This window comes from Ornithodoros turicata, unplaced genomic scaffold (assembly GCF_037126465.1).
Source record: "Ornithodoros turicata isolate Travis unplaced genomic scaffold, ASM3712646v1 Chromosome67, whole genome shotgun sequence".
Lineage (NCBI taxonomy): Eukaryota > Metazoa > Arthropoda > Arachnida > Ixodida > Argasidae > Ornithodoros > Ornithodoros turicata.
This window is the reverse complement of record NW_026999388.1, coordinates 337,537-363,611: the sequence shown is the minus strand read 5'-3', so window position 1 is coordinate 363,611 and position 26,075 is coordinate 337,537. Positions and strand designations below refer to the sequence as shown.

Genomic DNA, 26,075 nt, shown 5'->3' with positions numbered 1-26,075 from the left:
GTTCTGTGAGAGGAAAGGGGCAAGTTTTGAGAGACGACATACATTTGAGAAAAGAACCTGAATGTTAAATCTACGTGCGGCAGCCAAAATGTTGTGTGATACGGAATGATAGTACGGGATACAAACACGCGGCAATTTTTCTTTCTGAGAACCAGGTGGCCGAGCAAGACCATTAGCAAAATCTAACAACTTGCGGCAATAGCCGTAACCAGCTTTCTGCAACCGGCTCACTTGGCAACCAATACTTTCAAAACCAAAGTGACAGCAGGACTTTTCGACGGCCGAACGCAAGAGGGACATGATAACACCTGACTTGATCAGCTTTGAGTGAGAACTATTGGCGGGTAATAAGGGTTTCGCTTCCGCCTTCCCGTAGGACCTGCAAAGGCCCGGGGTTGAGTGTAAGCACAGGTCAAGGAACTGCAGTTTTTGATTCGACATGTCCTCCTGCGAGAACACCAGTTCGGGGGCGGCAGACTTTATCACAGAAACTAAGTGGGTAACAAGATCCTTCTGCGTGGACAGCACCAGAATATCATCAACATACCTTTTAACAATGATACAGTCAGAAGAAAACGGTTTCAAAGCTTGGCAGACAGCAGACCCAATGCACACACCCCGAGATTGCACAAACAATTGATCATTGAAGGACATAGCCGTAGAGCCAAGATACAATTCCAGGAGACGTAAAAAGTCACTGACAGGCACACCCACCGCCGTCTGAAAACGAATCAATTGGTCTTCAATAACGTGGCGGACGCGATTTAGCAACATACCAATGTTTAAGGAGTAATACAAGTCTAGTGAAACCACCTCACAACACTTTCCATGAAAGCCCCCGAGTGATGGAAGCAGCTCGGAAGAACTCTTCAAAGACAGACTGTTCTGAAGTACAATGCAGGACAAGGATTTTTGCAGAAAACAGGAGAGCATCTTTTGCCAAGACCGCGTTTAATATGCGCGACAGGGTATAACAAGGAACGAAATTACATTTGTGTGTTACAGTTCGTGCCTGGTGGCGCAGAAGTCACCGATTAACCGCTTGCAACGCAATCGCATGTTTGTCTGCTCCGTTTCGAGCCAAGATAACACACTGCTACGCCATTCCATACTTTTTCTTCGATGGTGCACTGCTTGTCAACTCTCAAGATTGATAATACCAAACAGAGGTATCATCTGTAGTGCCACCATCGCTGCAAGAGGTCCGCAGGCTGCCAAATATAAAATGCGCTAAACACAGGAACACTCTCAGTCAGTTAGTCAGTTCGAACTCGAAGCAAAACGATATGACGCACTGTATTTCCCATGCTAGACAGTGCATAACCTCTCTAACGGACACTCTCGCGGACCCCCAGGGGTCCGCGAGAGTGTCCGTTGGGGTCCGCGACCGTCTCTCACATTTCAGTGAGGATTTTCGTCCCCACAAACACGCGCTCGTACATGCTGCCAGATTTCCAAACATCCAGAACTTCCAAAATTGCTACAAGCATGCTTCAACGGCTAGCTTCAAATTTCTGATAGAAAAGTCCTGCAATGCACGTTTGTCCGCGTCATACACATACAAACAAGAAGAAGAAACCAGTCCGGAATCGTTTCTGAAGCTGTATCGAAAGCACGCAGCAGCTGACGAGGTTGCTGGTTGGTGGCTGAGGTGGCTGAGGTTGCTGGTTATGCACTGGCTAGCATGGGAAATACAGTGCGTCATATCGTTTTGCTTCGAGTTCGAACTGACTAACTGACTGAGAGTGTTCCTGTGTTTAGCGCATTTTATATTTGGCAGCCTGCGGACCTCTTGCAGCGATGGTGGCACTACAGATGATACCTCTGTTTGGTATTATCAATCTTGAGAGTTGACAAGCAGTGCACCATCGAAGAAAAAGTATGGAATGGCGTAGCAGTGTGTTATCTTGGCTCGAAACGGAGCAGACAAACATGCGATTGCGTTGCAAGCGGTTAATCGGTGACTTCTGCGCCACCAGGCACGAACTGTAACACACAAATGTAATTTCGTTCCTTGTTATACCCTGTCGCGCATATTAAACGCGGTCTGCAATGCAGTGTACACAGCGCATATCCCGGTATATTTGTGTGCGTGTGTGTGTGTGTGGGGGGGGGGGGGGTCCGTGAATTGGTTCTCATTGCTTCCGGGGGTCCGTCACAGCCAAAAGTTTGGGAAACGCTGTCTAAAGGACCACAAAGTTGATTTACCGCTTAGGATTGTCATCAGTGAGTTAGGCACTTGGCAAAAGATGCTCTCCTGTTTTCTGCAAAAATCCTTGTCCTGCATTGTACTTCAGAACAGTCTGTCTTTGAAGAGTTCTTCTGAGCTGCTTCCATCACTCGGGGGCTTTCATGGAAAGTGTTGTGAGGTGGTTTCACTAGACTTGTATTACTCCTTAAACATTGGTATGTTGCTAAATCGCGTCCGCCACGTTATTGAAGACCAATTGATTCGTTTTCAGACGGCGGTGGGTGTGCCTGTCAGTGACTTTTTACGTCTCCTGGAATTGTATCTTGGCTCTACGGCTATGTCCTCCAATGATTCAATTGTTTGTGCAATCTCGGGGTGTGTGCATTGGGTCTGCTGTCTGCCAAGCTTTGAAACCGTTTTCTTCTGACTGTATCATTGTTAAAAGGTATGTTGATGATATTCTGGTGCTGTCCACGCAGAAGGATCTTGTTACCCACTTAGTTTCTGTGATAAAGTCTGCCGCCCCCGAACTGGTGTTCTCGCAGGAGGACATGTCGAATCAAAAACTGCAGTTCCTTGACCTGTGCTTACACTCAACCCCGGGCCTTTGCTGGTCCTACGGGAAGGCGGAAGCGAAACCCTTATTACCCGCCAATAGTTCTCACTCAAAGCTGATCAAGTCAGGTGTTATCATGTCCCTCTTGCGTTCGGCCGTCGAAAAGTCCTGCTGTCACTTTGGTTTTGAAAGTATTGGTTGCCAAGTGAGCCGGTTGCAGAAAGCTGGTTACGGCTATTGCCGCAAGTTGTTAGATTTTGCTAATGGTCTTGCTCGGCCACCTGGTTCTCAGAAAGAAAAATTGCCGCGTGTTTGTATCCCGTACTATCATTCCGTATCACACAACATTTTGGCTGCCGCACGTAGATTTAACATTCAGGTTCTTTTCTCAAATGTATGTCGTCTCTCAAAACTTGCCCCTTTCCTCTCACAGAACTCCGGCTGTGGTATTGCTCACAGAAAACGCTTTCGTGACCTGCGCAAAAAATGTGGTGTATTGTATACCGCTCGGTTGTGGGTTTTGCTATGTAGGTCAGACAGGACGGTGTCTAAACACTCGGCTCAGCGAACACAAGAGAAATGCGGAGTCGTCGTCTGGGAATTCCGAACTTGTCGCCCATCTTAGACTTTGTAATAATTGGCCTTCGACGAGACAAGTGTCCTAGATTCTGTTCGGGACCCCGTGGCCAGACTGTTAAAGGAGTACAAAGAGATTGTCACGAGGGGAAATTGTGTAAGTGTGGCGTCGGTTGCTCCCTCGCCACCAATTCGGAAGTTGTTGGGTACGTAGGTGTTGCTGTTATTAAAGGTTTGCTGTGTTCGAGAACGTGTCGTGTCGTCCCTCCTCTGTCCCTTTCTCGGGTTGCAAATTTTTTTCACCATGTACCCTGCACCCTTGCCCTTTTGCCATCAACATAAGGTACTACTAACTCGGTCACATACAACATCCTTCTTTCAATGAACATCATCAGATTGGAATAGACTCCCACGGCATATTGCAGAACTCACGGATCATATCCAATTTACCAACGCATTAGTCGCAGAGTTCACTTGACCATTGTCGCTCCATGTACACGCACATCATTGCTCTCTAACGTAGATATATTCTTTGCTTTTCACCTTGTTATAATCTTTTTCTGTCTGCTGTCTTTTTCTTTGTTTTTCTTTCTTGTTCTTTTTTTTTAGTCTATGTTCATTGCTTGATGTACAGTGCCAGTGTGTTGCATATGTGCTCACTCCCTCGTGTAATGGCCTAAAGGCCCCTTGATGGACCAATAAATAATAATCTGTCGGTGCAACAAGAATCCGATACACAACGTGCGCTTGGCGAGTTTCTATGACTTCGTGGAAGTGGAGAACATCGTTGTCGAACATGTCCTACCCGGGCAAGGAAAACTGAAGACGATATCACCGAGAGCATTCATTGTGTGCGAGCTCTCCTCGGAATCATCTTCAGTTTCACTTCTGCCATCTTGCGAACACGTCCGACAACGACGAGAGAGAGAGAGCTCTACGTGCAATGTTTCCAGATGCGCGTGAGTGACAGCAGAGGAATGCACAAGGTGACACTGACGTCTACAATTTTTCCGCCTATTCTTTCATTCGACCTTCGGATAATTCCGTTTGCGTTCCCATCAGGGTCGAATTAACGCAAGTTTACTGTATGAAAGGCGCGCCAACCTGGTTTAGCTGAAAGAGAGGTGCAGGACTATGGGGCAGGGTGATGACTAAAGCAAAGATTCAAGAATGGTACACAAATAACCCGATATTCTGCAGCAGGTGCAATTCACAATACATCAGTGAAACTTGTAACACAATGAGAAAAAGATTTTATGGCCATCAAACTCCTGTTGCCATTCATTTCAATCAATCTAATCACAATTTTAAAACTTATTTGAAAATTATATTGCTAGAATCGGGGTTCTGCGCTGACATTAAATGTAAGAATAGAGAGTCTTACTTAATTTCTCAATTCAGGTGCCTAACACCAAATGGTTTGAATCTTAATCCTTGCTCGTTATACCAGCGTATGTAAATTTAATAGTTCTATATCTATATTTAATTGTGTACCATTCTTGAATCTTGGCTTTTTTGCCATTGTCTGGCACTCAGTAGCATAATCCGTAACTGTTATATTCTTGATGGTGTTACTTGCATGAAGCGCTGCATTGTGGTTAATGTGTACAGAAGGTAGCGGCTCATACAGAGCATAAAAATAAATGGAGGCCGTGCTCTTTTGTTTCTTGCCCGAGCCTCGAAGAAGACAGCGTTTCTCGCTTCCCATGTTGACAATGTGGGCACGACAACTTAGTGCAACGTCGGGCTATCCAGTCTCTCAATCATAACAGTAACCTTCCCTTTTGTCCATTGTTTGCCACTCATTCTGACCCTCTTTCAGCGAGATCACGTTGGCATTCCTTTCATACTTTGTTCACAATAACACCCTTTAATCTTCTCAAACTGTTAGAGGTCTGACACCATGTCTCCTCTACCCTCTTTGTACAACATTGTGTTTCAATATTACATGTGTTTCAATTTCAGTAACTATCACTTTTTCTACAATCACTCTGTGGGCTGGGTTTGGAACATCTTTTCGTCGGACTGAGAGCGCTCAAAAGGTTGTTGCGCGTTATGATTTGGTGACACGAAAAGCATGATGTTGGGCTATTTTTTCCGATGGGATAGCTTGCGAATGTCACTGTCAATTATCATGAACTTGAGTGAATTCGGCACGCTCTTCATTTTGGTGGGGTAAAATAGTGGCAGATTTCATAGTTCAGCTTGCAAATATTTGCATATTTAAACTTACGATGCATGGCATTCACGTGAGGAGTTGACCGCATGATTCTAGGTGGTGTAGTTTTTTAATTATAATTCAATCACGCGTTTTCTGGGACACCCTGTATATACGTATGCGTGTCACCACTTCACTGTCCTGCCTGTCCACGCCAAAGCTCACAATGACCAAAGCTCATAATAACCAAGTGAAGAGTAGCTACCAGTGGAGAGTTCTCACCCACCTTTTTCATAACCAACAAATATGAGCCCATATCTTGAAGACGCAGCAACCGTATTTACGGCATCAGGGTCAACACTTGCAGCATTACCAGTGAGGTTCAACGTTCGGCAAGGATGGAATAAGAAGTTCTGAAAGTGATTTTCAACACATTAGTATGGGAGGACCAGCCAGGAGGTTTTTATATTGAGGCAAAAATGTGCGATGAAGGCAATAAGACGTGGAGAACACTTTCCAAAGCCACCTCCCTTTCGTAGCATGCACACGCCACACGTGATCAGTGTAGCGGTCTTGGTTATAGATCGTGCGATAGATAATGCGAGACTGTTCCCTTATCTCATGTTGTTACGCGCGTCCCGTATCTTTATACTTAACTGCTGTGTTCTATCCCCGGTGGCGTTGTTATCGCCACACTAGCGATAATAGTATTTAAAGACACTGGCTACGGAAATAAAGCTTCTTCCTGTTTTGGTTTTGTACGAGACGGCTGCTCGTCATTCACGCAACAACATGGTGTCAGAAGTGGGGTAATGCGGGAAACGCCTCCTTCATTCCCGGATCCCCCGCAAGCTGCAGAAACCGCGGCAAGTGGAGCGTCAGCGTTAACGAAGCCTCAGCCGCTACAATTCAGCGGTGTCAGTGGCGTTAGTCTGCCAGTGCCTTCTAAGTTCGACTTTGCGAATCCGGCAGAGTGGCCGTCGTGGCGAGCAGTCTTCGAAGACTATGCCTTCGCTTCAGGCATCGTCCGCACGCAAGATGAAACACGCGTGCGAACACTCCTCTACTGCATGGGGCCTCAAGCTTGCCCGCTCCTCTCGTCACTGGGCGCCGAGAAACCCCAAGAGAGCAAGTATGACGACGTAATACACTAGAGGGTCACTTCGTCCACCCGGCAAACGAAATCTACGAGAGACGACGGTTCCACCGTGAAGTGCAACAGCCTGGTGAGTCGGTCGATGCATTCTACACCAGATTGCGAACTATGGTGAAGCGTTGCGGATATGGAAGCGACGCTACGGAAGACCGCCTAGTTAGGGACAGATTTGTCGTGGGACTACGGGACGATCGTCTATCCGACATGCTGTGCCGTTCAGCGAAGCTGACTTCAGAAGAAGCCTTGCTCCAGGCACGTCTGCACGAGGATGCTGAAAAATAACGTTCATGTGCTGCGCCTACATTCGACGTCAGTGGTACGCTTCTGAAGCGCCGAGATAAATTTCGGATGCGACGTCGCGACAAAAGTGCCCAGGGTCGTCGAGCCAGCGTCAAACGTGAAGATAGTCCTTCATGCGCGTTTTGTGGACGGGCCAAGCATCAGCGAAAGGATTGTCCAGCACGCAAAGCAACATGTGACTTTTGTGGCAAACAAGGACATTTTGCCGAGGTGTGCCGCAAAAGACTTTCCCGGCGCCGAGGACAGAAGTCGGACTCTGTCGAGTTATCTACCATCAGCACCCGTAAAGCATGGTTCATCGATGTCGACGTGAATGGATACTCCGTGCACTTCAAAGTAGACAGCGGTGCCGAGGTCACAGTAGTTCCTCCTTCTTTTCCTGGTTGCCCGGACGTCCTCGACGCGCCGAAAAGTGAACTCACAGCAGTCGGAAGTTACTTCCTGAACGTGAAAGGAACATTTCGTGCGACGTTATCTTGGAGGGGTCGCTCCGTTACAGAAACTGTCTACGTGGTACAAAATCAACTAACGCCATTGCTAGGATTTACGGTGATCGAAAGTCTTGACGTCGTACAATTTGTTGGCGCAACCTCGACGAGGACAGCTCAAGGACTCCGCCTCACGCCGGAAGACAGCCTATTTAAGGGTCTAGGTGAGCTGCAAGAACAGTATCGCATCAGACTACGTTCTGACGCGCAGCCATTCTGTTTGAGTACCTCGCGACGTTTGCCTTTGCCTCTGTTCAATACTGTGAAGCAAGAACTCCTCAACTTGGAGCAGCAGGGAGTCATCAGGAAAGTCGACAACCCAACTGAATGGTGTTCTGGCTTAGTCGTGGTCCCGAAGAAAACTGGAGGCTACCGTTTGGGCGTCGACCTAACCAAACTAAACAAGGCAGTGCAGCGAGAGAGGTACACGCTCCCGACCGTGGAACAAATTTTGGGACAACTGAGCGGTGCAAAGGTCTTCTCGAAACTCGACGCTACGCTAAGTTTCCACCAAGTAAGACTGGCACCTGAAAGCGAAGAATTCACAACATTCATTACGCCGTTTGGGCGTTATTGTTATCGGCGTCTTCCTTTCGGGATAGCTTCAGCCCCTGAATTTTTTCAGCGTGCAATGTCACGAATCGTCGAAGGACTTCCAGGAGTCGTGAGCATGAACGATGATGTCTTGGTCTTTGGCGTCGATAAAGCGGAGCATGACGCTCGTCTGAAGAGTGTCATCAAGAGACTAAACGACGCAGGCGTCAAGTTAAACTTCAACAAATGCAAGTTTGGCGTGCCTTCCGTGCATTTTCTTGGGGTTATCGTCAGTAGCACCGGGATAATGCCAGATCCTGAGAAGATCAAGGCCATCAGAGCTTTACCACCCCCACAGGATGTCAGCGGAATTCGCCGTTTGTTAGGCATGCTTAATCACATAGGACGTTTCCTTCCCGACTTGTCGACCATCACCGCTCCAATCCGTTTACTTCTACGAAAGAACACTACCTGGATGTGGGGACCAGATCAAATGATGGCGTTCAACCGCCTGAAAGACGTTCTCAGCTCGGACACTTGTATGGCCAAATACCATCCAGAATACCCCACTATCGTATCGGCAGACGCCAGCTCCTTTGGTCTTGGTTCCGTTTTACTTCAGCGGCAACCAGAAGTTGAACTGAGAGCGGTGGCTCTTGCGTCTCGTTCCCTAACTCAAACTGAAGAAAGATACAGTCAAACAGAAAAAGAATGCCTAGCAATCGTGTGGGCCATCCAACGCTTCGACCAGTATCTACGAGGACTTTCTTTTTTGGTTGAAACAGATCATTTACCCCTGATACCACTTCTTGGGTCTAAGGATTTGGAAATGCTCCCGCCTCGCATTCAAAGAATGCGCATAAAGATAATGCGCTATCAGTTTGACGTAAAGCATGTTGCCGGCAAACTTCTCGCAACGGCTGACACTTTATCGCGGGCACCATGCGATTCTGCGGACAAGCCGGCTGCAGATTCTATCAAACTTTTTATAAGCGAGGTGATGAGTAGCGTTCACTTGCAACAACGTTGCAACAACAATCAGTGTAAATGCTGTCATGTGAATGTGGTAGATGATACAGAAAATGCCTTTTTTTGTAACGCTGTTCATTATGGGTGTGATACTCACCGGATTAGGTTTTATTGGTCCGGTAGTGGCTGTCATTGTTTTGCAGTGACCTAGAGAAAACAACGACGACAGAGCATGAAACTGACACTGACAAACAGAAGTATGCCACGTTTGCAAAAACCTCAACATCCAATGTTCATCACCACCTCGCTTGATTCATGTGACTACACGGCACTGCAAGGGACAGTGCCAAAGAAGAACCACAAAGGTGTTCTGTTTGCTTTTCGCGTATTCGGCAAGGTAGATGACTACCCAACAGATGATATTCCATCAACAGATTACCGAAAAGAGAAAGGGAACAATGAAGACTATAGCATCAACATTTTGCAAGAAAAAGGGAGCAGTCAGTCAGCAGAGCACCTTCACTGTGGAATGCAAACTAACAATCTGTCTTTAAATATGCCTCACCGCAATCGAGCTTCCAGTTTTGTTGGTGGTTTGTCTGAGTAGGCGGCGGGATTGTTCAAAATTACACCAATACAAAGCTCACCGATCGCCTTACAGATAGCGTTGCGCACGAATACGCTTCAAAGTAATATATTCTACTACGCCCGATACAGCACAAACGCAAATGCGAATCCTAGTTGGCCATTTTATGTTTTCTTGACGCACTTCACGGACATCCAACATTCCAAAACATATTCCAAAACCGCGTCGCACTCCGCGCCATGCCGTGCTATGTAGACGAAGCATGGGCCGAAGATAGTTGCGAATAAAATATAGGAAAACAATCAGGTACTGCATTGAGAATAAATTGCGCAAGTATAATATATCTAGAAGTGAAAAGGCAAAAAGCGAATGATGTTTCGATTCCGTATGTGTTGAACGATTTCCTTTACCGGTTTTACGCTTTACGGCTTTACCTCCATGGCTTAAACTGCACGTTCTTCATTATCACGATTTTCACAGTGTGTTAGAATTTGTTGAAGTTGAACAGTCCTCCGTAATTCCGCAATGCCTGTCGCGGATTCAGGGTATGAAATATTTATTACTTTAACCGTGTAAGAACGCACTACTTCTGTTTTCATTTAATCATCCTGCTTTATTAGAAACAAGCCGAGCTGGGCCGACCGCGTTGAACAAGGAGAAGGTAAGTACGTTAGGGTTGGATGAGGGGAATGAGTTGTATTTGAGGAGTATGGACAGGAACACAGACTGGGGAACACATAAAACACGAAGGAGCAGACTCAAACCAACAATGATAACGACAAGAAGGTTAGTTGGGTACGGGGTACTGTTCCTCGACGGGGTTGTTTTTTAACGTACGCCTTCACAGATGGGCATTTTAAATAAAAACAGTGCGTCGTGAAGTCGATAAAACTCTCCAGAATCTCGTCGTACTGTTTGAATTGTCAGTCACTCTTTGACACATGTTCGTGTTCCGTCAGATGTTACTCCCCAGCTGCTGCCAGCTCAAACGGGTCACCCAGACAGGCGAAGTGAAATCACTGACGGAGAAGAAAAAATTGTTGCAGAAATCCGGGAGAATGAAGACGGCAAGAAAGTGAAGGTAAGGATTTTAATCATGGAGGATGGTAGGATGGAACTCCCATTATGATGTAACATGCGAGCACGTAGACGGCAGTGCACCCAGCACCATGTCTTTCTTCTATATACCTGACTGTAATTATGCAATCTGTTATTATACGGCAGTCAGTTGCACAGATTCTGCCAGAGATTTTGTTCTGAGTGAGTACAGACAGCTGTTTTGCACTAGAGTGAAGTGCCTGCAAAAGGCACACCACCTCAGGCATACATATACGTTTTTGCTGCCTTTTTGAGGGTAGGTTGATGAAACTACTGCACTTTAGAGCAGCTGCGCAAGTGCAAGATGACACTCCCGTGTCTGAAAGCCCCACAAGGACAACAAAAACATACAGGCATGGCATTTGTACCCACTCGGAACAAAATGTAAACATAAAACACATTTCCTAGCCTGCGTGGTTGTAGTCTGCTAGCGGAACTGTTCTACGCCATAGCAATGAGTGAAAGAGAAAAGGCGAGAAGCATGCAGGGAATGGGACGAGGTGTGCGTAGGTAAATAATGGAGACGACATGACCGTGAGAAACTGGTCTCTGGACGAATTTGTGGAACCGACCACCGCATATTAATATCTTATTTATTTACCCTCGGGACCGTGAGGCAATACAGAGGGGAGTGGGTTAACAATTTGAATTTGTAAAAAAAAAAATTTAATACGAGCAGCATACAAAATATATTACCGGAAACAGTAACTGCAACAAAATTGAAAGGCTGGTATCAGAAACGGATAACGGGTACGAAAATATGGCAGTAACGAAAATTAAATGTCGCGTGAGCTGCCAAGAAAAAACCAAGACTCCAGTACGTCAAAGAGAACCGTGTTGGCCATCTGCTTTCTCCGACTGTTTTTTGTAAATTCTATTGCGCAGCTATAACACACCGCATAGTGAAAATATTTTGCGTGGTGACTCCCAGTGAACCGTTTGACAGACGAGGTGGGATTTCTAGTGACATTAAATGTCACTTCATTGCTCTTTTAAAGGATCAGTGGATGTGCTTGGAACATGTAATCTTTTGCTGCGTGATACACGTGCACTACCTTCAGGAACTATACCACAAAATATTTCCTTTGGAAATGCAAATTTCCCAAAAAAACTAGCTTACAAGAATGTGCATAGCAGCGGTGCTCTCAATCATGCCGTCGTGTTGTCAAGTCTGTGCATTGTTATTGGCTGCTGAGAATCGTCTCCTGGCGGAGGCGACCAGTCGAGACAGTCCACTATTGGTGGACTCGCTTGATGCACCGAGGGAAGGGGCATTTCTTTTCTGCAAATGCGTATCCCAGGGCTGCTAGTCTTCCATACCCCTTCCATAGCCTTTCCACAACCTTGAAAGTGTTCCCATTTCAAATGGCCATGGTGGACAAAAATTCAGCCAAGTGAAGTGGAAGGGATGGTCGGACATTACGCATAGCCATATTGCAGCTCAGGAAGTCACTTGTCACTAACGTCAATCCAATACCACCCCGATTACCATCGGCATCACTGCCACTTTCTGGATGTTCTGTCTGGTCATGGTTCTAGTTCTAGCACTTGTAGTTTCTGTGCATTTCCTCTGTGTTTTCGGCCGACAAAGGTGCCTTTACACTGTTTCTGCCGCGCATATTGCACATCATGTCTCAGTGTAATAATATAATGTAATAAGTATCTAGTAAATATAATCAATAAGTATCTACACGTGTTTCTAAAGCAATACACAGATGAATTGGGACGCATGATCGCGTTCAAGAAGGGCACCATGTGTTCTGCTGTCCTGCACAGTTTACGATTACAGCACCAGCATTCCGTGGGGAGGGTGGACCAACCAACCGCTTTGGAGGAGGATTGTGCTTTCAACTAAGTCGACTGCAGTTGTCGGTGAAATGGGAAACTGAGCACAAGAACTCATGATATGCGCGCTGAACTGACTACAGCGATGTACAGCTGTGACTGATGGTTCTGATTTTATTATGTAGCCTACTTTTTTAATGACTCGTTAACTAACTTGTGGGTGATTTCACCTCAATTCATGCAAGCCCATCCGTCGAGGTCCTTTGATTTTGTTACATTGGTACAAATTTCGGACTTCAAATCGGAGCGGATGCCGGAAAAAAATTGAAGCGCGCACGACGGTGCCTCATTAGCGAGCACTCGGGCCGAAGTTTGAGACAACGATATGCGCCCTACGTTCAAGTGACGGGGACGACATTTTTTCTACTCCTTCTCTACATACCGGACTGTAACGCTGTTGCATAGCCCAGTACCTACTGCCGCCCGTTCGCTTAAGAAAAAATCGCAAAAACGCCGTAAAGACCGAAGTGATTTTTACACTGAAAGATAGCCCATTAAGTGCTCTTTCTAACGGCATGCTGTTAAAGATTGTGAATGATAAAGCTAAGGCAGTATGAGGGAGCAAACCGGGATCACCCTCGAAAAATACGCCGACTTCACGGATCGATTTCTCGAGAACCCCACGCTTTATTTTCTTGAAAAAAATATCATTTGTTCATCATTCTATTGCCTTTCAAGCGGCATAAATTTTGTAGGGACTAAAACATTTGAGAACCATAGCGGAGAGAAAAGGCGACACATGGTACGCAGTGACATCTCGCAGGCGTACGGCTCGATTAATACACCATAGGCGTGCGCTAACGTCTGTATATCCACGTTACCGTTTATTTCCTGCATTCCCACATGCAGGAGAAGAATCCTTAGCAGTTTCTTGCACCGTCACCATGTAGGCGTGTTTATATTTTTTTAACTAAATGGAGATCTCGCGCCAAAAAGCCAAGAAGATGCTGCCAACCTTCCGGCTCTTTCCTTGCATTTCGCTTCACTTTGCATTCATCCACCAACCACGCGTCAATGCATCTTTGCCGAACACATGTCCGGCTTCCAAAGCCACGTCTTGGGAGGTCGTTTTTTATTAGGTCTGTTGCCGGATTGCTGTACTTTACGACCAAACACTTCCTTTCCTGTGTGCTTCGTAGACTTGCTAACGAATATGACCTTGCCAGCTTACCTTGTGGCTACTAATCACCAGGGTTCTCGGTTGTGTCCAAAGTCCAAACCATTCCGTGTCCCTGTTCGACTCGTCCACAGTATGGAACGTGTCTACTGTGCGGATTACGCACGATGACATCGTAGGAGGATCTAGGAGGAGGAGCATGGCTTTAGTGTCTGTTTCATGAAACAACTCCTCGGCTCGGATGGCAGTGGTGCAGTCAATGATGAAGACCAGTTGTGCAAGAACTGCGCAACGTATTTCTGTTCAGCTATAGATGAACTTTCTCAGTGGTCTCCTCCCACCTCTCGACCAGACTCAGTACGTTCAGAGCGCAGAAATTGTTGCTGAAATTAACTAGAGTATTTCCACCGCGAATATTGATGTCACTCCACTGCGGAAGCCAACGGCAGTAAAACGGGAATGAGTAACGTCGTACGTTTCGCGTAAAAAAAAGGTTGGCGACGCGTTAACCAAAGACAATAAGTTGCAAAATCAGCGAGGCATTTAATGTGAATGAGCCTGTGACTTCCGATGCAAGTTGGTCGAGCTGCTCCAATTACGTACAAAATATCAGGAGCGCGTACCAAAAGTGCACTTCGCCTCAACAGCGGTGCCAACTCCTAACACTTCTTGATGAAAGCATGACAAAGAAAGAAGCGTTGAGACTAATCCCAGAAGCTGGTCATCGCAGGTATCAACAGTGCTTCATCCGCACAGGTAAAGGGAGAGGACCTAAAGACAAATGTCTGTGTGTGATGAGCCACAAGATGCCTGCTTTTCCCAAGAATGCACACTTTGCGCAGGGGCCAAAAAAATTTCTCTGGAGAAATTGAAGATACAGCGGAATGACGACGTTAATGTAGCTGTCTGGGAAAATAGAGAGCTCATAACGAAGACGCTAAAAGCACCACAATTTCTTAAGGAAGTCAAGAAGTGCATCACTGTCTGCATCAAGCACGAACAGATACGCAACGTCCAGAGGAACGCCATCTGGAACAAAAAACATCTTGTCGAACGACGTCATGTTGTGTTGCACTTTGATTTTGCCGAAAACTGGTCAGTGAATCTATCAAGTGAGGTCCAGGGATGGTACTGGAAAACAGATCAAATTTCTTTATTCACTCGCATGGTAGCAACACCTGTGTTGACAACGAGCTTTGCAACGGTGAGCGACGACACCCACGACACGGCGCACGCACTTCTAGCCCTGGACAGGACAGTTGAGGCCCTGGAAGAAATTCTACCTGTGTTCACGCATCTCATCTACATCTCAGACAGTGCAGCCGCGCACTTCAAGAATAGATGTCAGCTGTACGAGATGACGAAGAACAGGCTGCTAGTGAGATGGTTGTATTCTGCTAGTGGTCACGGCAAAAATGCTTGCGATGGTGTTGGCAGTTCCCTGAAACATATGGCAAGCTTACACAACCTGCGGTGTACAGTTGCAGCAGCTATTCGAACACCTACTGATTTCGTCCGTGTTTTGAAGGAGAAAAATCACTCGACGAACCTGCTAGAAATCCCGTCGAGCGACAGCGTTCCAAGAAGCAAGAAAGGAGGAGTGGGGAACGGTCCCTCCCACGTGTGGTATAAGAAATGGAATAGAGGGTCCGACAGTGAAGACGTCCTGCTAGCAAGAAGTGTCGTCGGCATGCATCCGCTTCATATCGGCCTCATCCGTCGGCATACATCCGCCCTTGCGTCGGTCCCGTCGTATGATTGTGTGTATGAGTGAGAAAAATGTAAGAGTGAAAGGGGGATGAGTGAGAGAGAGTGGTTGATTTGTCCCTTCAGATGACGCACCCTTGGAAGTCGCTGGGGAGATGTGTTATGCTTAGCTCAATTGAACCGGTGATCCAGAGGATGTAGGTTCGAGTCCTACAGCTGGCTAACCTTTTCAGTGACTTCCATCTTCCATTGTGCCTTGTGTAGCCTTTTCGCTCCGCTATGGCCGTCAAATGTTTTTAGTCCCTACAAAATTTATACCGCTTGAAAGGCAATAGCATGATGAATGAATGATATTTTTTTCGAGAAAATAAAGCGTGGGGTTCTCGAGAAATCAATCCGTGAAGTTTGCATATTTTTCGAGGGTGATCCTGGTTTGCTCCCTCATACCGCTTTAGCTTTATCATTCACAATCTTTAACAGCATACCGTCAGACACTTAATGTGCTATCTTTCAGTTAAAAATCACTTTGGTCTAATGCCCACTTCCCCGACAGGAAGGCTACAAAATTCACTTTCAAATTCGATTTTTGATCAAGCGAACGTGCGACAGTAGGTATAGGGATATGCCACAGAGTTACAGTCCGGTATGTAGAGAACAAGTAGAAAAAATGTCGTCCCCGTCACTTGAACGTAGGGCGCATAGCGTTGTCTCAAACTTCGGCCCGAGTGCTCGCTAATGAGGCACCGTCGTGCGCGCTTCAATTTTTTTCCGGCACCCGCTCCGATTTGAAGTCTGAAATTTGTACCAATGTTCATCACAAAGATGCGGATTTCACACAAAAAATATGTAACAAAATCGAAGGACCTCGACGGACGGGCTTGCCTGAATCGACCTCTCCCTGTTTGTAAACAAATGACGTCATAGTGTTCGACAGCGCCACCAGTTTGGTAGAGTTGAACTATGCTCGAAGCTATGGGGCGAACAAGGTCACACCCGAAAACCACTGTCTTGAGGGGATTACGATGATCCCTGAAAGGTACGCGACCTTCGGTCCTACTTTTCGTTCATTAGGAGGCAGCGAACAAGTGTTCATTCGTGGAACCCAGCTCTCCACTTCTGATCTGTTTCGGTTTCAGTCTGCCTACCAACGTCATGATGACGTTTCTCGGGTAGAGGTTTATTGAGATGAAATCACCCTTGTTCAACAACTATTATGTTGAAGGCTACGGTTTCACGGTAGCCATCTTGAATGTATTTACAGGCTTCCTAAGGCGGGGCGCTATCATCGCGGTTTCCGTGGATGACCCCGTTAGGGAGAAACAGTTATATGCGTGGGACAGCTGGGGACTGGACCCTTTGACCTTGGGTCTTCCCTCTACTATGCCATTGTACACAGTGTTTATGCGTGTGTAGAATGGACGATTGTCTCTTAAAAGTCGTTTGAAATTGTCATGCAAGACGGCGAGTTGATTTTGGTGCTTTCGTGTTTTGAGTAGCATGGGGGGTAGCTGCCGCGAGCGTAGCATGTGACGAAGACTGTGCAAAATATATTATATTTGAGATATATAAAAATATATATCTCAAATGCAAAATGGTCAAACAACCGTCATAGAAAATGGTCGCAAATACTAAATAATTGCAGTCAGCTATGAAGAGTCTGTTCACGTGCCGATCGGTAGCAGTTTTATCTCAATACAGCTTACAGAAACAGGATTTCTTGGAATGAATTATGAAATTACCACTTCTGTTGAAACTAGAAGTTCAACTCACAGTGCGCACACAAAATGATAAGAATCAAAGGAATGACATAACCGAAGTAAAATAGGGCAGTCGGCGATTATACGCTATGTAACCTGTCCGTATTCCGCATAGTAGCGGTCGTGGCAAAGTGCCATGAAAGGCGGAGATAACTTTTTTTTTTCTATTTGGCTGCGATTCGTGTTATCGCTTTGTGAGATGACGAAAGGTGTGATCTTTCGCCACGAAATGTCGTCAGTTTCACTAGTTTATTTCAGTCGTCTCCATCGCATTACGCGGCGCTGATTGCCCACAGTTAGCTGTGAGGCGATCGTTGTACTTGCGAGTAAACGGAGGATCCGTCTACAGACTTCAGAGTTCAATTGAAGAAATTGCATTTGCATTGCAAGATAGTTATCGTGCGACAAAAATTCTTCGTAGCAAAATGGACGTGACAGCACTCCCTTCCCCTTGCCTGCATAATAAACATTTACCGTGGTGCCCCCTCCTTCCAATGCTCCGGTTATTCGTTCAGTTCCCCCACATGTAGAAAACAAATAAACTAGTTGGAAAGAAAACAGAACGAGACAAAGACGCGCGTGCCTTATATTCTTTTCTCTCTGGGCAATAGTATTCACGCCTAGCACTGACAATTGTTTTGTAACAGCCTGCTTTCCGCCCCTAACAGGCTTCGCTGTCATAGAAGTTGTCAGTGGCACTGGGAGACCGAAGTTGATTTGTCATGCGCAGCGAAGGGCGTAATTGTTATGATTCTAGCCTATTGTGATAATTGCAGTTTCATTGTGATAAGTAATATAATAATAACGAATACAGTTCTATGACATTTGACAGCAGGGCTGCTTGTCCGCCGCGTAGCGAAAAGATTGCAACGAAACAGATGCTGTACGAAATGCCGCAAGCGTTCATTGTACACGCACGCATTGCTTACTAGGGGCAAAAATAGGATGGTACGATTTTTAGTTCTGTCCACAACAGTCGTTTAGATCCAAAGCCAATATGTTACTCTGTGGAAACCTTGCAAGAATGTCAGAAATACACGTGGGCATTTTCGTTGTTTTTCCTCGGTCGTTCGTCCTGTGGCCATGTGTCACGTTGACCCGGTTGCAGCAGCACTGCAGGGCAGTGGGGCAGACACTCAAGCCCCCACATAGTTGTGCTAGTGTAACTTTATCCCACAAACAAATGTCATTGACTAACAACGCAGTGTGGGGTTGGTATGACATTTTAGACGCGACGGAGCTACGGCAGACGAGCACAATATGGAAAAGGGCGGTGTGGTGCCCTTTCCGTACTGTCCTCGTCTGCCGTAGCTCCGTCATGTCTAAATGTCGTTGATCACACATTTTCCGCGGCACCCTTTTTTTCTTTTCTTCTTGTCTTGATGGGAGAGTTATGCATCAACTTGTACAACTTCAGGAAGGTGAATGGCATTGTTGCATTTTTGGTGATACGATATGCCATGTAAAGCAGCTGACATGGTTACAGAAATACCATGTTTTTATTTTAATTTTACTAAGTTATTTAACTAACTAACTACCACGTTTTTGTGGCTTCATAGGAAAAACTATCAGCTGGGAAGCCACATATGTAAGGATGCGTACATGTTCACTCACAACTGTCAAGGACGTTGGAGATGGAAGGAACGTTTTACAGAAGCTTTTCGAGATCATGCAATGCGAAAGACCAGAATACAGAAGGCTTTGGACAATTTTTTATTGCGGGAAATTTATTTTTTTCAATTGAACTTCGAAATACGCCAAGCAAACCTTCCTTTTTTTTTTTTTTTTACGGAAATATGATGTCTTCCACGGATAAGCGCAGACCCAGCAAAGACTATGCACAGTATCGCAACAGAAATAGTAAAAAAAAAAAATTAAATTACGCTGTAGCCCCGCCTGCTTGATTTTCGCAGAGAAACGCACACGAAATCTAAGTCTAGACAAGAAAGTGTCCCCGCCTTCATTTGTTTTGGCCTTTGTGATAAAGACCGGTTAAAACAACCGGTCTTAAGACGTGAAAAGACGGTTGTCATCAGCATCAAGGTCAACGCGGCGAAAAGGAAGGTAAAACAAAAGGCGGGAACACTTCCCCCTCAAATACCGTGGCCTTTTCTTTGTGACAACCAAGCAGGCGGGGCTAAAGCCGAATTTGTACTATTTTTGGGGGGGTCTGTGGTTATCCCCTGGAGGACTTCATATTTCTGTAAAAAAGTGAGGTTCGCTTGGCAATTTTCAAAGTTTAATTGAAAAAATAAATTTTCCGCAATTAAAAATTGTCCAAAGTATTCCTCAATGGTGGCAAGATTTTCCAGAAGGTAATTGCCGGAAGTCTGAAAATCCTCCGGCGAGTAGTAAATTCAAATTTCCTTCGTTCCCGCTTTATCCTGTCCAACCAACCTGCCAGGGTCTGCTGTTTGGCGCCCCCGAGGGCGCCCGGGGCGGCTACCCCCTCTCGCACACCCCGTCGCTACGGCTCTGCCCACGATCTCCAACCTGAGTATGACTACTCTACGTTACATTCACAACACATTCTACGTTACATTCATGGTTTTGGCGCTCTATGGCCTTTGTTGCCTTTGTGCATTTAAACACATAATCAATCAATCAATCAACATTCACAAACAATACACAGGGCCAAAAAGACACATCTTGTCGCGTTTTGTAATACACAAGGTCAACCAGGGACCTGAAGGACACTCCAGATTGTGTTTTCCGGGGCTCGACCACCGGTGGAATTTGCGTTGTTCTTAGCATGCTAATGTATATGAGAACGAGATGAAAATGGACGAAATTTAGCCTATAGTTCGAGTCCTAGTCTGTGCGAAACTGAGTACTGATTCTTGTACAAAATTGATTACTTATTCTAGGCACAACCCGGTTATGCTAAAGAGGACACTCCTATTTGCTTTTCGTATTGGAAACCGATTTGACTGACCAGTAAAATAGAAATGAAGCAAGCGCCTTCTCAGCTACACGTAAATTTTTTAACTTCGCCGTTCATCTTTAATAATGAAATGTTCTCTCCGTGAAGTTTATTATCACAACCATCTAAGTGACTAGACCCAGGAACATTATCGGGTTTGTTGCATCTAGACAAACTATGCGCGGATTAACTTAGAGGGTGCGGATATCGAATAGAGACCTTTTACAAACAAGATACAAACACAAGATAGGAATAAGAACAATTATATTGTGATTCTGAGATGAGCGAGAAACACGTCCTGATTACCACTCCAAAATATATGCGAAATGTATGCGGTAGGCAGTCTTCTTAGTGTGAACCTTTGCCGTAACCTGCCGTTACGTATTTAATTCATCTTAATTCCAATAAATATGCTGATACATCAATTCAATGAAACCAATACACTACATTAAAAAAAAGAATGAAGAAAATGAACGGCACAGAAAGTTCATGACAGAAAATGAAAAAAAAAAAAAAAAAAGACAACGAAAAGTGCAGAAACAGCGTATAGGTGTAGCAGAAAACGTCTTCTTTCGGTATTTGCCTGCGACATCTCTCGGGGAAGGCTGGGACTTGCAAACCATGGTTACCAACTTACGCGGTAAATCTCGCTTGCCACAGCCCATCGGTTTCGGTTTCGCTGGGCAGTGAGGCGGGTAGCTTTTAGGCATTCGGGCTCCCCTTGATACATACCGATTACGGTGAATATTTCAGGATTTGTTCTGTGCATGATTGTCTCTCTTCAGTGCGGATTTTGCTTTCAAACAAGCACTAGAACATACGAAATGACAAGTTGAAAAATCCAATTTTTCAGGTTGTCTTAGGAGTGTTTATAAATTACCTACGTCAAATATCAATAATACGGGGCTGTGGCACACTTTGTGTATCCCAGGACACAACGCTGAAAAAACTACATAGCGCTATTTTCTTTTTCTTCGCGTAAAACCTTGGCAAAGATGAGCAAAAAATGAGAATATGGTCATGTTCCTCGCTTATAGTAGAACAACTGAGCGATGCATAAACAAAAGGGTGCTGTAGCACATTTGTATAGAAAAAATGCTTTCCTAGGATATCAATACTTCCAACGTCAGACAAATAGGAGCGGCGCATTCTCTTGGTAAACATGGCAGTTCTCACAAGAGGAGTGGGACCGAAGCCTTAAAGGTCAGCTACGCCGATTTCCCGAGTGGTTAAAACAGTTGTGATATTCAGAATGAGCACATCCAACTGCCCCCGAAACGCACTTTTGTTTCTCAATTTTGTCTTCCTACTACGAAACTTAATTAATCAAAGAAACCAAAACAAGCCATGGGCGCAGCCATTTTTGTGGACGTAGATGGGAAAAACCTGCTCCATCTGCGTAGATAGAGAATCGTGCTTCTGATTGGATGAAAGCCGAGGCTTTCTCTGACTTCCCTGGCGTCTTCTCCCGTTTTTTGAAGCACGACCTACTACTATACTAGAGACCCTGACCATCCACAAACTCCCAGCACCGTGGACGTAGGAGTCTCTGACCAATCGCTGCTAGGCTATGGGATATGGCGCTAGCTCGCACTATTCGTTACCAGCTGACTTGCTGAAACCGTAAGCAATACATGGTAGGCTGTGTAGCACGAAAGTCGGTGCAAGAGTGAAGTGTCTTTCCCTCTCCACCAATATGCTACGTGGCGCGTGCAGTGGCCACTACCGTAACTATCCCATTGTCCCCGGCTCTCCATGGGCGATATGCCATTTGTCCAATGGGAGGATACTGGCCATTGTATCGGTGCGTCGGGCCTATACGTGGCAACGCCCACCGTCGGGCAAGCACGTGCTGCCGACGCACGATTTGAAGTGGTCAGTATAGGCCAACCGTTGTCCGCTGGGTAGGCGAGCCTCGCCAGCATGAGGAGCAATGACACTACTCCCGATGGCAGACGCAAGTCTGTCAAGCAAAAAGCCTAATTTGACGACATTAACTTAGTTTGAATTTACCCTGTAAGAAATATAAATTTTGTTACAGCGTGGAAGAAACCTTCTTGCACATACTTCGCTAGATGAGCACGTAAGACACGAAATCAGCCAATGCGAATGCAGTGCGGTAATCGTCTGCTGCCGTCGCTGGCTCGAAGGGAATCCTCTGCGCTAGGAGCTGCCTCTTTTTCTTTTCACGCTACACATGTGTTGAGGATTAATTGCATATTTTATTTAACATCACATTCGTAGAAGACGAGGACGGTGATCTGTGCACTATACGCCGCGTGGAAGATTGCTATACTGACGAGGATAAAGTTATTTGCTGGACTTATGGTGTGCTTGCTGAGCTTTTCGAGTGACCTCCTCCTCCGTTTTAGTTGTACAACTAAACTAAGCAGTTATTCGGGTAAGAGCTCAGGACGACGCACAACCTGCTGAGGCTTCCAGAGAGTTACCGGTTACAACAAGCAGCCAAGCTCAAAATGTGTGGAGCGGAGGCAGATCTCAACGGAGGAGGAGGCCATCATCAATATCGCACCAACTCCTTGAAGAACGAAGGAGAATGGTGGAACAACAACGGCGGACCTCAGGAAGCATTGACCGCCTATACTAGTATGCCAATCAGAGTTACTAACAATACGGACAAAATATGTGCTGGCTAATTCCTGTAGGCACTGGCTCCAATATCACAATGTTTTGCGCACAAGCTTCCGCAGAAAAGGCATACAAATGGGTTGCACGAGTATTGTTAGTTTTTTTTTTTTATTGCAGCGTCCAAATATTTCATAAATAAGAGAAATGTCACGCGTGTGCCAGACGAAGTTAATTTCACAATGGTGGGTTACAGACACACTAACTCAGCTTATGCGAGCGCATAACATTCCCTACATGGGAAACACTCGATGTTTCCATATACATCCTGTATGTGTATACACGAAGCTTTGGACAGTCTGAAGAAGGAAACAAACTGCTCTTCCGACAACCACGTGAAGACATCCTTGTGACCACGAAATGTCCTCGTTGACTCCACTGAAGCAGCTTCTTGGTCCTCTAGAAACGCGTACACAAGCGCGATTTTCAACAACGAACATCGCAGCGTTTTGCGGCGGCTGACCTCCTCGCCCAATGGCTACGAACGCCCGGTGATGGTGGCAGACTGCGAGTAAGGTCAGGCTCCAACAGCTCCCCATAGAGCCCATAGTTTGAGATAATTCACACAACACTGGGCACACACCAATGAGAGTGCAACGTTGTAGAAATTATGCAATGCCAGTCGGCCAATCAGGAGCCTTAACTTTGGCTGACCTTCGACCGGTTCTGGCTACCATCGACTTCTACCGGATTTCACGCCTACCGCCGTTACCCGATATTCAAAATAACTGAAGCTTCTTTTGGCTAAAAGAAATATTTATTTGACACAAAGCACTGATTCAAAGATCTTATAAATGATTGCACTGTGAATACAAAGTCCACTGCGTTGCTGACGCACTGTAACTAAGTTCGAACTTGAAGCAAAACGAACACAGCTCTCGAAATTCGACGGGGCCCGCGCTTGTTCTTCACTCTCCAACCGCTCCAACTCACGAAGCATTCCAGTTCCGGAGTTGATAGACTGTTCGTTGGATAATAGTCGTGTGCAGGAACAGCACAACACACGTTGAATCACATGAATAAACCAGCGAACACTTCTACAAACCGTTTGCCGATTGACATCACCGACACACGGAACACGAGAGGACGCCTTGCCGGCCAATTTTTGATGAGCATCTTCTTTCGTTGTTTGCAGAGCGGAAAAGGCGCTTGTGAGGCACATAATCGTAATCCTGTCTTTGTTGTCAGGCCTCAAAATCCGACGGCGCCCAAACGCGTTCTTCACGCTCCAACCGCACCAGCCCACGAAGCATTCCAGTTCCGTAGTTGATAGACTGTACGTGGGATAATAGTCGTGTCCAGGAACAGCACAACACGCGTAGAATCACAAACTGTTCTGCCGATTGACATCACCGAAACACGGAACACAGGAACGGACGGACGCCGTGCCGACCGATGCGAGCTATTTCGAAACTATGCTGAAACTGCTGAAACGGCCGCCGGGACGCTGCACACACATGCGCGCGTACAAAATGCGATTTCAAAACGTTGTCGACCAATCGGAGCGCGCACGCAGCCTGGGCCAATGAGCTTGCAACGTTGTAGATTGGCGCAGTGGTACATACTCTACAGCCGCATCCTCGGTTACCTGAGGAGGACTGGTAAGGTCACCTCTTCCTTATCACGATGAAGCGGGTCACGTGCAGCATGCGTTACTATGGAGACGACGTTGCGCTACGCACCAACAAGTGGCCAATAATCCGCCCCAGGTCTCTAGTATAGGGACCGTGCGCACCTAAAGGAGGCGCGCTGCTCCGTCGCGACAGCGCCGCCAGTGGCGGTCTTGGAAGTATCCGACGTGATACCACGCCGCCCGTTCTATGCATTCTCAAGTGGAACCGTAGCTTGCGTGGCGACCGCCGTAATTAGAAGGGCTAATTTTCGAAGTGCAAATAATGTGGAACCTTCTGGGGCGCGAACGAAGAGAATGGAGACAAACTACACAGAAGCAACCACCGTATTTATAATGTATGTAACAGTGCGTAAGGAGAACAGCCACTCGCGTCCGTCTGGTCAAAACACCTGTAAGTGCTACGTCGAGAGGATGGTTATTTGACGCCTCACAAAATCCTGACTTGCTCGAAGGCTATATACGTGTATTTCTCTGACTCCAGCCATTTGTAATATCATGTTTTTGACTGCGTCTCGTATTCCTTACGTCCTCTTTGCACACACATAGCTTAATTCGTCACTGAAATCTACATCGTGCTTCCGTTTTATCCATACAAATAAACACGTAAGGTCACAACTTATTGTCTGAACTTGTACTGCAGTTTTTCCAGTATCTTCAGATACAATAACGCTAAAGAGATCCTCAAAGAAGAAATTCGGCTATACCGCCGTAGCTGCGGCATGGCAGCTGTGAAATGGTCGGTGCGTAAATACTAAACCTTTTGGACAATGTAGAACTTCCGTTCTCTCTGTGAGACTCGTCAACCAGATTACCGGCAGCAATATCGGCTCTGGGCACTGGCGATGAAACACCTCAATCATTATCTCGAAATAGGTTGCCGTTTGGTCGGTGCATTTGACGGTGATACAGTATCCAGCGGCGTTTCACACGTCACGAAAGTGGCAACTGTAATCATTGATCATTTTGCAGGTCCTCATTCAGTTTCATTGAAACTAGAACAAAAGAAATAGAATATATTCGCTCATGTTGTGCACACCTTATGCAATGGCCGAAACGCGCGTCACAAACGCTATTCGCTGCGAGTCTAGTGCTCGGTGGTATTGGAAGCATAGAAATCACGAGAAATGAAACATCTGGTCCCTAATGAAGAGTTCTTTTAGGTGCTGGCACAGTTAGCGATGCAACAGTTCCAGCGTGGCAAAAAAAAGACTCCCACACTTCACATGTAAACAAAGCTGGCTACCCGGCGGCTATCACGCAAGGTACTTTCTCCGAGGCCGCATCGCGGCGCCACCAGTTTGTCGCACAGTCCTATAGAGTAGACCATATTGCGAGGAAATTTAGTTATGGCTGCCGCCTACGATGAGCGTTTCATCCGAGGTAATCCCGAGAACTATTGAACGATGGAAACAACAACCGCAAACTCATCTCAACATTTCGGCGTGAAATTGTGACTATGTGCTCGAGAACTTGGCAGTTCAACCGTTCAGCTGCCATTCACGTCGACCCGTTTAGGAATGGGAGCGATTGAGCAACAACGCAAGACTTTGTGGTCGTTTGAGCATATACCTGCAGAGGACAGGTCTTCAAAGAAAGAAGACCGGCTTCTGCCCGTGTGCACATCGTGCGATTGCCAGGCCTGTTACAACGAGATACATGTATTGTGCAGCGTCATAGCGTGACCGCAATGAACGACGTAGGAATGTATCGTGACCACTCGAACTGCATTCGTTGAACCATTCGTCGGTTATATGAAAGTGGTCATTAGAGTTGCCTTGCACAAAAGGTGTTGTAGTGTGTTGTTTATCTCATAGATCGAGAGCCTTTATACGTAT

At 46.1% G+C, this 26,075-nt stretch overlaps 2 protein-coding genes across 3 annotated transcripts in view; one reads left to right on the top strand and one right to left on the bottom strand.

Annotated features, from left to right (window-relative positions):
- Positions 1-9,770, bottom strand: part of LOC135374488 (nuclear pore complex protein Nup214-like) — a 197,480-nt gene extending 187,710 nt beyond the window's left edge. For both annotated transcript variants that reach the window (XM_064607449.1, XM_064607450.1), the window contains exons 1-3: positions 9,494-9,770; positions 9,086-9,135; positions 5,768-5,894 (exon numbers count right to left, since the gene is read on the bottom strand). In XM_064607449.1, the coding sequence (XP_064463519.1) occupies positions 5,768-5,894; positions 9,086-9,121 (163 nt within the window). In that variant the 5' untranslated portion in view covers positions 9,122-9,135; positions 9,494-9,770. The remainder of the gene's footprint in view (positions 1-5,767; positions 5,895-9,085; positions 9,136-9,493) is intronic.
- Positions 9,771-9,942: 172 nt separating this feature from the next.
- LOC135374486 (eukaryotic translation initiation factor 3 subunit G-like) overlaps positions 9,943-26,075 on the top strand; it is a 38,518-nt gene continuing 22,385 nt past the window's right edge. The window contains exons 1-3 of the mRNA XM_064607448.1: positions 9,943-10,059; positions 10,135-10,175; positions 10,474-10,595. Coding sequence (XP_064463518.1) covers positions 10,040-10,059; positions 10,135-10,175; positions 10,474-10,595 — 183 coding nt within the window. The 5' untranslated portion in view covers positions 9,943-10,039. The remainder of the gene's footprint in view (positions 10,060-10,134; positions 10,176-10,473; positions 10,596-26,075) is intronic.